The sequence below is a fragment of the Narcine bancroftii genome, chromosome 4 (assembly GCF_036971445.1).
Source record: "Narcine bancroftii isolate sNarBan1 chromosome 4, sNarBan1.hap1, whole genome shotgun sequence".
Classification (NCBI taxonomy): domain Eukaryota; kingdom Metazoa; phylum Chordata; class Chondrichthyes; order Torpediniformes; family Narcinidae; genus Narcine; species Narcine bancroftii.
This window is the reverse complement of record NC_091472.1, coordinates 239639965-239654838: the sequence shown is the minus strand read 5'-3', so window position 1 is coordinate 239654838 and position 14874 is coordinate 239639965. Positions and strand designations below refer to the sequence as shown.

The following is a 14874-nucleotide window of genomic DNA, read 5'->3' as shown; positions in this document are numbered from 1 at the left end:
AATGATGCCTCCCCCTACCTTTGTAATTTCGAGTATGTTCCAGCATTTAATTTCTTAATATTTCTTGTAGCTGTAAGGAATACAAAAATGCTGTCGAAGATCTTGGACGTGAATCTGCGAAGAGTGGAAGTGATGAGAGCATGCAGCAAGCAAAGTAATTGGGTTGGGGATCAAGAAGATGCACTTATTTCTAGTTGTATTTATCAATGTCACTGCTCTATTGCAGAAGCCACACAATAGTATCCGGATTCTTCAATAACATTCACGTCTATTCCTTTAAATGGAAATTTAATATGACTTTTTAGCTTGAATTGCAAAAGCAATTTTTTACCTTGTTTCTGTCATATTCTTTCTGATTTGCATGGCTTGTTTATCTTCAAACTCTTGATTTTAAAGATTATGTGAATGTTTTTAAAAAAGAATATCATTTCCATGTAGCTTGACAGCAATCATTTTCTGCAAATGGAATATCCTACTTTCATCTATTGCTTGTTTCAGTAACACAGAGAGACAGAAGACCAATAGTCCTTCAAGACACTTGGAAAGCAGTGGTAGTCAAGGGAATCGTAGTGCTGACTCTGAACAGACACGTAAGTTCATTTTGTGAGACTTGTTCAGATACAGTGCCTGCTTTTGAGTGCAGTATGGTATTTAAAAAGTTCAGCAACACCACAGTTCCTTTTCTTTGCTACCACTGCCTGGCTTGCTTTTGGTTCTTGGCAAAAATTGATCAAACATAATTTAGAAATTCTCTCTCTATTACATATATTATATATAAAAAAAATGTTCTTGCTCTTTTCTAGCAAGAAAGACTTCTGGAGTTTTATCATTTTTCCGAGGTTCAGGGGGTAGAAGCCCTGATCTGTCCATACAGAGAAAAGAGACATTACAAGGTGCAGATAGTTGCTTATTTCCAGGTCACACAATCAGGGAAAGAAGGGGCAGAGAATCATGCTGCAGAGACACAAGGTACAGTGAAGCCCTGGTCACTGCCACGCTATACCTTTATGCAATTACAATCTGTGTGCCATTTGAATTTCTGCATTGCTGACAGTTGACGTTTTTCACGCCATTGCAAAGTTCTTGTACTAATATCACTGGAAGCAACTTTGATTTCCTATCATGGAGATGACGAGGTTAATTGTGTTGAGCGCTGTTAATAGAGTAATCACTTGACTAATAATGTGCAGAGATTTTCCCTGTTTGGATATTTAGTCCCTAAAACTTGGAAACTTTTCATCTGAACTATCTGCACTATAAATAGTATTTATTGCTGTATACGATAATCTATAGAAAGTTACTTTAAAACATTGTTCATATAGCTTCTTAATTTCTCACTTTGTTTAATTGCCTGATGCTTGATTTCCATTTTTATTCACTTTAAACTTTCACTGTGTTGAATTCCTTTGATAAAAAATTGTATTTTGTTTAATCTCTTGCTAAGAATATAAAATCATTTGTAATAGTAAGCAGGTCTCCATGATTCTGAAAGCAGATTTGCCTCCAATCTCTTTTTTTTTTAAATGACCCAACTCGTCATCAGATTGGCAGTAAGTTGGTTCTTGAGTGTTGGTGATTGGCACTTGCAGATTTCCGAACCAACGTTTTGAATTCAAGCTATGGTTCCACCCTTCTCTGAAAATAAAAGATAATTTTATGAACTCCATATCATAAAATTAATTTATTGGATGTGTACTGAAGAAGTAATTTTCTTAAGTACTTATTTTTTAAATTAATTTCTAAGGAAATGTTTTGAAAGTTGGGAATTGTCCAAACACTGATCAGAGGCGTGCAGTTACAATGCTGGAGTCTGTTAATTTTTGAAATCCTGTAAAAACAAGTCCTACAACATTATATATTTTGTGGTAATGGTAATCACTGATCTTGATGAAATGTGCCTATAGTGATCTCAGGGATATGGAATTCTCTTTTTATTAATCAAACAATTGGCTACCAGTTGCATTCAGGCAGAGCATTCAAGGAATTCTTTAGCAACTGTGACATCAATCAATTAACTGAGTGGTCAGTTTCGGTTAATCCTCCCACTGTTTTCCAATGGTTTACCCAAACTATACTATGTTTAAATTTAGAGAAAATTAGAAACTCTGTCTATGAATCCCCTTCTAAGTTTGAGTTAACCTGGCGACCATTTATTCAATATTTTCATTTGTGGTGAGTTGATCTGGCTCTGATTTCTTTCTATGATTATGTATGATAATTGGGCTGTAAGATGAGATCGGAGTGATCGGCGTGGTTTAGCTATATCTGTAGGTTTTTTTTTTGTTTTTTTAAATTCAGATTTGTTTTTTTCTTCTTTTTTGAGTTTTTTTTTCTCTTTTTTCATATATTGTTATTAATTATATCTTTTTTTTTAGAGATAGTTCACACCCTAAACTGATCTAAATTTTTTTTATGATATATTTTTATTCTGTAATATTATTGTTTAATATCTCTGTATTAATTCATTACTTACTATGTATTTTTTATATCTCTTTGAACTGTATGTGTTTATAAATTATAATAATAATAAAAAGATTGAAAAAGAAAGAAAGAGTGGTCAGTTTCACTGAAGAATTCTGACCGGGAAATTAAAATTTCAGTTTTTGTAGAAATAATAACCAGAGCCCCATTTAAGCTCATTTAATAGGAATGAATTCATACATCTTTAACCATATCACTTTAATGCATTTAGATTTTAATATATACATTCTGTGGCATTTACAAATTGGCCAATGGAACTTTATTAACATTGTCACCAAACTGTTCCAAACAGAAAATTAATATTTTTAGATTTAATTGAAAATGGACAGCTTTGAAAATGGGAAACCTTTTACTAGCATTGTAAGCAGAAAACTACTCATTGTTTCAAACATAAAGCAGAGCCATGCAAAATATATTTCACTAAAATACACAAATAAAAGTGCAGCTTTAAGGAAGATTAGGTACCCAGCTATGCCTGGCTTAGAATTTTAATCTTTGGTCTTCTTAGGACTACTGTATTGAATGTGACTTCCTTATTGTATTAAATATAGTTTGCAATGTGTTGGGGGAAAAAAAACATGGCACCATGTCTGCATAATGACAAATTGGTTGTGAATTTAGACTTGCAGCAAAGCATGAGCCCATGTTGAGTAAGTACTCATTGTAATTTAACTGAGTTTATTCTAATAATCTCTAGTAAAAACCCCTGGAATCTGCAATTCGAGCAATTGGCAAAAGAAAATTGAGGAAAATAAACTAAAAATTAAAATAAGTTAGAATAAAATAGTAGGTAAAAATACATTTAAAATTGTAAAAATTTAGTAAAGGAGGGAGCAAATATTCAGCTAGTGAAGTGACTTGGTCGTGCTTTATTTGTACCAGTTGTTTGAATAAAGTTGTGTGAAACACCAATGGTGTGGCCCAGATTGATATATTTCATATATCACTAGCATACATAAATTGTAAATCATATTCATTATTCATATTCTAAATAATATATTACCTTTTTAATAAAAACACTTGTATATGCAAAAAAAGAAAGGAAAGGAGAAAAACTCAAACCCCTTACCTAACCGCGTTGTCAGATGCTATAGATGATTGGTGTTAAAAGATAAACAAAGGAAAAAATAATGGAAGGAACATGGAAAAGAAACAAGTCAGACAATTTAATTACATTGGAGTAAAATTATAAAGTAAGATAGTGAGTCACTAATTGGCCCCATAACTTCTGGAATTTGTATCTGAATTATTAATTGTATAATGAATCTTTTCCATATTCAAACGGGACATGATGTCATGCAACACTGATCATGAGTAGGCAGGGCAGCATCCTTCCATTTAAGGAAAATTGCTCACCTCGCCAAAAGACGAAAAATAAATAACAAAGATAAAGAAGAATCATTCCCTCCCATTGTACCAAAGAGGGCCACCAAAGGATTCGGTGTTAAATCTATATTTAAAATTTTTTGATAAAGTATGGAAAATCTCTCTCCTGTATTTTTCTAGACTAGGACAAGTGCAGAACATATGAATTAATGATGCTTCTGCGCTCTTACACCTGTCACACCAGGGAGGGTAACTCCCTGTCTTTCCTTATCCTTTCTAAGTCTGTTCCCCCAGTCAAAGGGTTTACCTGTAAACTTTATGTGGGGGGGGTGGTGTTAATTATCTATAATGTTATTGTTTGTCTTTCGGACAGCTCCATGCAGGGGCTGGAACCTGTAAATGCAGGGAAGATTAAATTTTTTCAAAGGATGTGGCATAAAATGCTTTAAGGTTTGTATATTCAAGCAAGTGAAGTTTGTTCAGTGTAAGTACTGTATAGTATTTTTGTTTATTAAACAGTTTATACAATGCAGGTATGTTAGTTGGGCAACGTAAGAGTAAGTCTCAAGCAACTGGAAAATAAACGTATCCAATATCTACCAATCCCCCTAGGTGCCAGATACCAGGGGTTTTACTGTATTTACTAAAGTTGTATTCTAAATCAGTTTAGCTACATAAAATAAGCAGGCTGTTAGTAGTTTGTAATGTTGACTGGATAATACCAGGAACAGAACTAGTATTTTAATAGAATGAGGAAGTCTAGGTTTTTTTTTTACATCAACCCTTTGATCTTGCGTAACAAAAGAAAATACAAACATAAATGTGATGTTACAGTCCTTGCTACTACTAACATTGTTAAACCATTAACTTGAAATATTGTCAGACAATTTATCAGTCTATTTTAACTCTCAAATTTACTTTGGATTTGAATTTTTATCTCCATGTACCATGAAAAGGGAATTAAATAGAAGCATGATTTCAGTTGCAGTTAAACTGATTACATGTTTGTGATATGAATTTAGAAGTGACTGAATGCTGATGTCACATGGGCTACAGTCTGGTTTCTGGCATGAGTCATCCAGACCTGTACACGAGCTGCACACCAAACTATATATTTAAAGTATACCACCATTAAGTGTTCTGCTTTTCTGTATTTTAGATGACTGTGATGGAGATAAACAAAAGAAGCAACTTGGAAACACTCATGTGGAACTACGTAAGTATTTATTGAAAATTTACTGAGCTTTTGTGGAGCTCCCCTCTTCATTTCACGATATGTCAAATGTCCTCGGCTTGTATTTCTAATGGCTGATATTTTTAAATGCATTATTCACATTGAATTTTACAGACAAATGAAATTCAGGTATTGCTCTGTCCATTAAAACAGCAAGGACCTCCCAATGGCCAGCCATTTCATTTCCACTTCCAATTGCCACATTGATATGTCTGTCCATGGCCTCATGTACTGCCATTTTGAACCCACATGTTAAGTGGAGGAACAAAACCTTATATTCTATCTCTGCAGACTTCAACAGACAGTATCCGTTGTGTTGGGAAAAGTATCAAGTTCAGTGGGTTCACATAGATTAGTCTGGACACGTTACAATCAAAGGTAACTTTATTGAATACATGAAAGGTGTCAAATGATAATTAAATACTCTACTACTAAACAACTATATAGGCATTCAAATTGGACCCAGGTTGGACTCCGATACTCCGACACGCTCACGCATGTGTACATACTTAACATTCAGGAACCCAAACACATTCCAGATTCCCTGTACCAATAGGGGTGCGGCTCTCTGTAAATACTGATCTATTATAGTACTATGGCTTAGCTTAAGTGTAGTGCATACTTTATCTGTGACACCTCCAGCGATGTCGACAGTAGTGACCTGGCGTAGAATGATATCTGGGGCTTGGACCACGAGGCAGAGGCAGAGGCAGAGGCAGAGGCAGAGGCAGAGGCAGAGGCAGAGGCAGAGGCAGAGGCAGAGGCAGAGAGAGAGAGAGAGAGAGAGAGAGAGAAATGTGATATGCATGGATGATTTGTATTGTTCTGAGCTGGGCGCTTAGCCAACAATGCCACTAAGTAATTTAAACGAGCCAAAGGCAAGGTGTGCACTAATGGGTGCCCGGAGTCCAATCTTGATTGGCAGGTGATGTGACGTCAGATAAGTTTCAGACAGGGAGGATACGTGACCCTCCACAATCCACAGTGTTCCAGATGGAGATGCCATGTGTTCCTCCACATATAACAGAATTGCCTTCCATTTTCCGGTTTAAATCCCTTTCCACCTCACACATTGCCACACTCTTTCCATCACCCCTCTGACATCTTTCTTTCCCTTTCCCCTCCCCATCACTTATGTCTGGCTTCCTCTAGCTTCTAATCTCCTTCCATTCTCCTATCACAGAGCATCTTTCTCAATGTTCTGCACCACCCCAATCACCACAGCTCATTTCCCTTACATTTCCTACCTGTATCAACCTATTATGTGCAAGCCTGCGCTCCTCCCCTTCCCTCACCTTCTTATTCAGGCATTTGCCTGGTTTTTTTTTAGCATTCCTGGTAAAGTACCTCCCCAGGCCAAGCAATGATTGCCCACTGGTTTCCATGGACCTGCTGCGTTCCCCAGCACTTTGTGTACTCTCCTTTAAAGTTTGGATTCTTGATTTGTGATTAAAATTAATTAACCTTTCTGGGTAATCACAGCAGAAATGCTGCTACTTTTTGGTGTGCCTGAGGATTGCAGCTTTTTTGTTAAAGTGCCTCTTTCTCTTGTGGTTAGGCTTGAACAGTGGCTTCCACGACAGTGTAATTTTTCTGAAGACAAAAGAGATGCTGGAATCTAGAACAAAAATACATAACTGAACACTGGAAGGACTCAGTGTCAAGCAGTAGCTGATGACAATGAGTTTGTCATTTGTACAGATATACCAAAATACTTGCTGCTACCAAACAGCAACGCAAGATACATCAGCTGAAATAGTATTCATGAAGTACTCAAAGTTCAGATTTATTGTCTGAGTATATCTATATGACATCACATATAACCTGGAGATTCTTTTTCCTCTAAGTTAGGCAGATTTTCTGCTTATCGGTAACTGTAAACTGTACTCAAGAAAAATATATGAATACAAAAGAGGGAAATGTAAACAAACAAAGAAATAAATGTAAACAAACTGCAATACAGAATCAAAATACATATTCAGTAATAAATAATGCGCAGAGTAAAATTTCTTAATTAAGTCTCTGATTGAGACTGTTGTTTAGGAGTTTGATGATAGAGGGGTATCAACTGTTCTTGGATCTAGTGATGCAAGTCTTATGACACCTATACCTCTAACCTGATGGCAGCAGTGAGAACAGAGCATGTCCTGGGTGGTATGGATCCTTGATTTCTGCTTTTGCTCTCTGATGGCAGTATTCCATGTAGATTTTCTCGACGGTGGGGAGAGTTTTGCCTGTGACGTACTAGGTAGTGTCTACTATTTTTTGCAGGGCTTTCCACTCATAGGTTTTGGTGCCCCCGTACTAGGCCATGTTAGCACACTTTCCCCTATGATGTTTGCCAAGGTTTCTGATGTTGTATCAAACCTCCACAAACTCGAGGAAGTAGAGGGGCTGAAGTGCTTTCTTCTTGATTACATTAGTATTTCTGGTCCAGGTAAGGTACTCCAAGATGGTGACTTTAAATTTAAATTTTCTCACGCTCTTCACCTCTGATTTCCCCCATTGATCTCTGGATCGTGCACCACTGGTTTTCCTTTCCTAAAGCCCACACTCAGCTATGTGGAATTGAGTATGAGGTTGTTTTTAGAACACCATTCTGCCAAGTTTTCAGTCTCTCTCCTGTATACTGACTCCTCACTCTATTTTATACAGCCCACTACTGTGGTATCGTCAGCAAATTTGTAGATTATGTTGTTATACCAAGCCACACAGTGATGGATGTAAAGCAAATAGAGCAGGGGGATCAGTACACAGCCCTGTGGTTCTCTGGTGCTGATGGAGATTGTGGAGGAGGTGTTCTTGTCATTTTGCTCTCTGGAGTCTGAAGGTGAGGAAATCCTGAACAGTTGGTATTGAGGCCCAGTTCTTGGAGTTTGATCATTAGTTTTGAGTGGAAGATGGTGTTGAATGCCAAACTGTAGTTGATAAAGGGCATCCTGATATATTCATATCTTGTCCAGGTGTTTCAGGGTAATGGCATCTGCCGTAGACCTGTTGTTGTGGTAGTGGGCAAATTGGAACGGCTTGTACTGGAGCTGTTGTTCTTCAACACCAGTTTCTCAAAACACTTTATTGCTGTGGATGTAAGTGCCACTGGTTGGAAGTCATTTAGGCAGGTTATCACATTCTTCTTGGACACTGGTTCAATTGAGGCCTGTTTGTAACAGGTGGATACTATGCCCTGTCAGAGTGAGATGTTGAAGGTATCTGTGAATATATTGGCCAGTTAGTCAGCACAGGCTTTCATTGCTCACCTGGGTACGCCTTCCAGACAGGATGCTTTCCTTGAATTCACTCTCCTGAAGGCAGCCCACACGCCATCATCTGAACCTAACAGGAGGGGATGATCATTATGGGACATGGGGGTGCACTGTTGTCTTCCTTGTGCTGGTGTGCAGAATTTAGTGTGGAGAGATAATAAATATAAAAGTTACATAAATACTCTCAGTTACATTTGGTGCAAGAAATAAAAATTGGTGTTTCAATAGTGCACCCACGTCTTTTTGTGATCCCAGAGAAGCTTATTGTTCATGTAGTAAGGGAAGATTCAAGAGCTTGAAAGCCTTTTGGATTAAAAAAAAATGTTATTGAACCCAGATATGCTAAATTTCAACTTTTGTCAACGTTTGGGTGGAGACCCTGCCTCGGGAGATCAGTGTTGCAGCTTTTTCTCCAAACATGCTGTCTGACTTATTGAATTAATCCTTTTTGTTCTAGATTCTAGCCTTTCTTTTCTGCTTTATCTTCTGAAAAATACCACATTACAATAGTGTGCATTTGTATAGCAACCACATCAATAGAAACAATCTCTGAAATAGTATATTGAGCTTTTCTCCATCTTCATTGAAGACATGTCATGAATGTTTTTGGCATCCTTTCTTCTGTTTGCTTTGCCGCATTCTCCCACATGGCACAAAGTATTAACAGGGATGTTAACATTTTCAAAGATATTTTCTTGTAAAATAGCAGACCATATAGTGATTGCAAACTTCAGTTAATCTCAATTGAGCTAATACTTTGTAATTCAATTCTCTATCATCTTAGCCCTAACTCTAAAGAGCATTAAATTTAAAGTCATTAATTTCAGTAACCTACAACTGTCACCTGTCGTCTGCAAGCACATCTTTATTTATTTGCTTTTGGTATATGAATTGCTCTTTTTTTAAATTTGTCTGTGGAATGTTAACGTCATTCAAGACGTGATTTCCCTTGAGATTGTGGACACCTCTCATATCACTGTAGTTCTTCCCTCATTGCTTGATCAAGGTTTTGTCAGGGTGCTGTGCGATTTGGAGGGTGGTGATGTTGAAGGCCTGCTACCCTTTGTCCTTCTGGGTACAGTGAACCCTGATAGTATTAACTGCAGCCAGAAGTAGATGGGCCATGTGGTCTTTGATCATAACGCAAAGCCAAAAAGAGCACACACTTCATAATTTGGTGCAACGTAACTGTAGATTTCACCCTGTTTTTTAACTGCTTGGCACAGAATTTTCAGATGCCAGTGCCAAGTTTTACTGCCGAATTTATTATGCCGAAGAATTCCATAAAATGCGGGATGTGATTTTGGGAAATAATGAAGATGACTTCATCCGATCTCTGTGTCACTGCTCGCCGTGGCAAGCTCGAGGTGGGAAATCGGGAGCAGCTTTTTATGCGACCAAAGGTAAGAAGAATTTGTTGATCACATGATAAAGATTCAATAAGGCAGCTTTATTAAACTGATTTGTAAGGAGGAACTGTTGAATTTTGTATCTTAAGAGTATAGTTATAGCAGGCAACATAAATATAATGTATAAACATGGGATTAGGTTAACATTTAATTCCATAGGATTGTAAATGTGGAAACTTAATAATAATTGATGATGAGTTTATTGTCATATACATTCTGCAACAGAAAGTACTTTACATTTCTGGAATCTTTGGGATTTTGCCATGAAAATTTGCAAAGTAATAACAAATAAATAGTGGTCTTTGGGATTTCACCATGAAAATTTGCAAAGTAATACAAATAAATAGTGGTCTTTTTAAAAGTAAAGGATGAAATCACCTTGTTTAAATGTGAATGAGTTCCAGCTTGTTCAAAAATGTTGGAAACCAATACAAGTTTAATTGCTGACGATATTATATATGCCTAACCTTTTAACCGCAATTCCAAAAACCAGCAACCTCCAAAACTTGGCACTTCTTCTACAAATAAAGTAATGTTAATTTCCCGTAATAAATGCTCTGTTTTAAGAGGGAAACCACCCACAGTTCCCATTGTCCACGTCCATTTGGGCGCCCTCTCTTTGGTGGAAAGGTGACTCTTGGCCCCAAGCACCCATTTCCAGCTGCAAGGGGATTATGGGTAACGAAGATGGCCATTGCTGCCACATGGAGCTGCTGCTCCAATCTGGTGGGATGTTCCATAAACTCTGAGTTTGGCAGCACTGCATCCTGCTGCTGCGTTGGGAGTTAGTTGGGGGCGGGTGACGGACGGAGCGGTGCTGTCAGGGTGTGTCTGAGAGCTGGCCCGATGAACTGATGGAATGCCTGAAAACTACTGGCACCCGGCCCCAATGGCCCGCTCTTCCTGCAGCTCTGTACCTCTTGGCCACTGGCTCTGAGCAACCGACGCTGGCCATCTTTTTGGCTGAGCTCCTGCCTCACTCTGTCACCTCTGACCTCCACCTGACCAATGTGCTGGTTGAGAGCCTCCTGTATGGTGCATGTCGGACCACCACTCAGCCCAGCCAGCACTCCCCTTGGCCCCACCCCCTCAAACACGCTCAGCCTGGCCTAGGGCGCAATATAGTCTGGCACCGACCCGGCTTGTAGGGGGGGTGGACGACAGCATCTTGGTGCAAGGCATTTGCTTAAAGGGACCGATCAAAATGATTCTGAAATCCAGAAGATTCCGAACCGCAGCAGGTGTCCAGTCCTGACAATTCCGGATAAAAGGTTAAGTATCTGGAATATTATCCAACAACAATTTGCAATTAATCTGGTTATTTTTTTCAAGATCTCGGGATAGTAATATAGAACCCAATTTATACATGGTAAGGTTCCAAATTAGGCAAATAGTCAGTTACTTGTGATCAACGGTAAGTGTAATGGGTTGGATATTAACTTCCAGTTTCAACAAAAAAAACTTGATTCACTTTTGGTAATCTTCGTAGAAGGCACTTAAACTTTGAAGAGTATTTTAAGGGGTGTCCTCGATGTAACAGCATCATATGGGGCATACAAAAATAGGATGCACTTCATAATTATAACCAGAGATGGTCAACTCCATTGTGCACTTGGTCAAAACTCGAATCAAGAGAATCTAAATATGTCTGAAAATAAAAAGTTAAAAGCTATTTTTTTTTTTAAAAACACCCTGAAGCACTAGTTTTTAAAATACCATAACCATATATAACCATATAACCGTTTACAGCACGGAAACAGGCCATGTCACCCCCTTCAAGTCCGTACCGATTCACTTGAACAACTCCACTAGCTCCTCCGCAAACTCCTGAGGAAGTAGAGGCTTTCTTCATGATGCCATTGGTGTGTTGGTTCCAGGAAAGATCTTCCAAGATAATGAACTACAGGAAAGATATACCTTAAAGCATCTTTCTAAAATTTAAATTTCAAAACATTTTTTAAATAATTTGGGTTCTTTTTAAACTTGTGTTTAAAATACTCTTGCATCTTGTATAAAACAATTTTTACCCTGATACTGAAAGCACTCACATTATCTTCTATTCATTTGGAGTCATGGACAAAGGGTCAAACGGCCCTACGAGCTTGTATTTAACTGATTTATTTTTTAAAAAGAGTGCTATGGAGTAGAAACAGGGTTGTGGCTTCAGAATGTCCATGTTGAACAATGTATCCTCATGCTTTAGTCCCACTTGTCTGAATTAGGCCCACATCCTTCCAATTTCCTCTCATCTATGGAGTTATCCAAGTGCTTTTGTAAAAGGAACTTTGTCTGTCAGCTTGTTCCATGTGCCCACCACCCTCTGTGTGAAGAACTGAACCCTTCTGTCCCTCTAAATCCCACCCCTGTCACCTTGTATTTATGCCCTCTCAGATTCTCCTACTCTAGGAAACAGACTGTCATTATTCCTGACTTCAGTGACCTTCGTGATTTTATGGACTTCTGTAAGATCTCCTCTCAACTTCTCCCACTCTCAGGGAAATCTGTCTAAAGAGCTATGTACCTGCATTCCAGGTTCCACATTGAAGGGAAACAGACCATTTGTACCTCTTTATTACCTGGCTCAGGATACATTGTTGAGTCTAGATTGTAAATGTAGGCTACATTAATTAAATTCATACTCTCACACTGAACTCCTGGGGAGGAGAGAGGGTGAATCAGAATAAAAACCAAGATTTCATACATGGAGTACAGAAGTATCATAGAGAAGTATTCATTGAATGGTATCATGATTTTTCTTGTTTGAGTAGATGAAATGATAATGCAATGTTTCGTTTGAAAGAGCAAATGTATTAGGCATACAGATAATAGTAATCATGTACCATAGACGTGGAGCCTTTTTGGCTGGAGAAGTAGGAATTCAAAGTGTTCATGGCACATTAAAAAATTGTTTAACTGTAATATAAAAGGTTACAGAAAAGGAGGCAAGAGACTGTGGATGCAGATTTATCGGGAAAAGGCTGAGTTTTGTTGATTTGAGAGATTTTCCGATGATGCTTCCTCAAAATTGACTCACTTGCATCTCACTAGAGCTGCATGCATTTTAATTCTGTTTTGAAGGGTACCCAAGTTTAAAGGATCATTTTGAACCTCAAAGGAAATCTTGTTTTGACAATACCATGTGATACAGATTGAACAATAAGAGTTAGCTCTCCAAACCTTAGTGAACTGATATTCACTAGTAATGTGTGGTGCTGATGGCTGGCTCTGCCCCCATCTGCTCACTTATAACCTTGGTTTCCTGCATAAACTCAGAACCCTTCCAAAGACTACTGTGAAACCCAACCCATAGTTATAAGCTAATAAAAGCATTTGTTCTCCCTCCAGTCGTGGGAGCCTTTATTCACGCTACAATTTTATTAGTTTATTCTGTAAACGATGGAAGCGCTACTCAAGCCACGTACGCTGCTGATAGACCCTCTGTCCCCCGACGTGGCTGAGGAGTTCACATTCTAGCTAGACTGCTTCCAGGCCTACCTGAAAACGACCAGTGACACCTTCCACACCGATAAACTCAGGAGGTCCACCCTCGTTTCGAGGGTAGGAACGGAAGGGTACTCATTCATCAGGGACTGCACTATGTATGATGCTGCCATCAAGGCGTTGAAGGCTAGGTACCTGAAGTTGAAAATTGAGGTCCTAGCGAGGCATCGACTTGCTCTATGTCGCCAGTGGCTTGGAGAGACCATCAATAACTACCTGCTGGATCTGTGGACACTTGCCAAGAAATGCAGGTATGAAGCGGCTACGGGCCGTGTTCGTGAGGAAGAACAAATCTGGGAGACTCTGGTTGCTCAAGGTAAACGAATCAGCGACTGCTCAAATCAGGAAAGAAGGACCTGGCTAGTCATGTCGAGCTGGCCAAATCGCTGGAACAGGCCAAGCTCAAGAATGACGACCTAGAAGCCAGCAAGCTCGCTCACCCAGGTGACCCCTTCCAAGGATCAGCTGCTCCCGCTACCCCAGCCCTAACGGCTGCCACTTTCCTGTGCTAGGGAGTGCTTTTTCTGCAGCAAGAGCCAGCATCTCTGATTTCATTGCCCAGCTAAAGATTCGGTGCATTCCAGCTATGGCAAGGAAGGGCATTGGGTGAGGGTTTGCCGCGCAAGGGGAAGCCTGGGGAAGTCTGCGGCCTGCACCACTTCTGGATCCGATTCCAGCCCCAAGCCACATGCCCCGAATTCACCTGAACCCACTTGCTGCGCTACACACCGACGGAGGGTGGCAGAGAGGAAAAGGCTCGGCAGGTATCTTGCCATGTCCCAAATTCAAACTCAGTGCCAACATCGTCAGAGAAGGGAGGGCAGCTGTCTTGCCGCGCAACGAAGTCGACACCATCTTACACACGCAGGGCAACCCAGGACGGTGGGGGCCACTCAAGTGAGGAGTATGGAGTCTCTGGGGACCTAGCCTCAATGGTCCAAGATCAGGACAGACCTCACCAGCTCAGAAACTCAAAGGTAAATGGACATTCTACTAATGCTTAATCAACACAGGCTCTACTGAAAGCCTCATAGACTCACGAACTGTGCAAAAATACAACCTAAAGATATAAGCTTCCAATTATCGCTTATTTCTTGCGCCTCATTCGTATGTTCAACAAGAGTATAGTACATCTGTTGTTTGAAGGGGGGTGGGGAATTCTGTAAATTTTGCCTGAATATACATGATGAACTGTGTGCTCAGGTGTTGTTGGGTCTGGACTTCCTGTGTAACCTTAAAGCGTGACCTTGGAGTATTCTGATCCCCTCCCCCCCCATAACAGTTCGGAACGGAGCGCCCCTAAAATCAGAACCCACATGCAGTCTCTCCACACTTCATATCGACCACCTCCTTTCTTCCCGAATCTGTCCTCAGACTGCAAACCTATGCTACCAGAGGAAGCTGTGCCTCTGCACACACCAGCCAAATGCCAGCTCTGCCATCAAGGATTACCCACATGGCTCATTTTGTCAAGGCATGCAATCTGCCCAACTCCGTGGAAGACATCAGGGAAATGACTAGGTCTTGCCAGGTCAGCGCGGAGTCCAAGCCGCACTTCTACCATCCCACGAAGGTGCACCAAGTCATCCAGACCCTTCGAATGGCTCAGTGTCGATTTTAAGGGACCTCTCCCCTCCATGAACGGGAACACCTTCCTCTC

General features: G+C 39.7%; 1 protein-coding gene across 1 annotated transcript in view; it reads left to right on the top strand.

Annotated features, from left to right (window-relative positions):
- pikfyve (phosphoinositide kinase, FYVE finger containing) overlaps positions 1-14874 on the top strand; it is a 133505-nt gene that overhangs the window by 109853 nt on the left and 8778 nt on the right. The window contains 6 exon segments of the mRNA XM_069934451.1: positions 71-154; positions 499-590; positions 804-904; positions 906-969; positions 4967-5023; positions 9531-9707. Coding sequence (XP_069790552.1) covers positions 71-154; positions 499-590; positions 804-904; positions 906-969; positions 4967-5023; positions 9531-9707 — 575 coding nt within the window.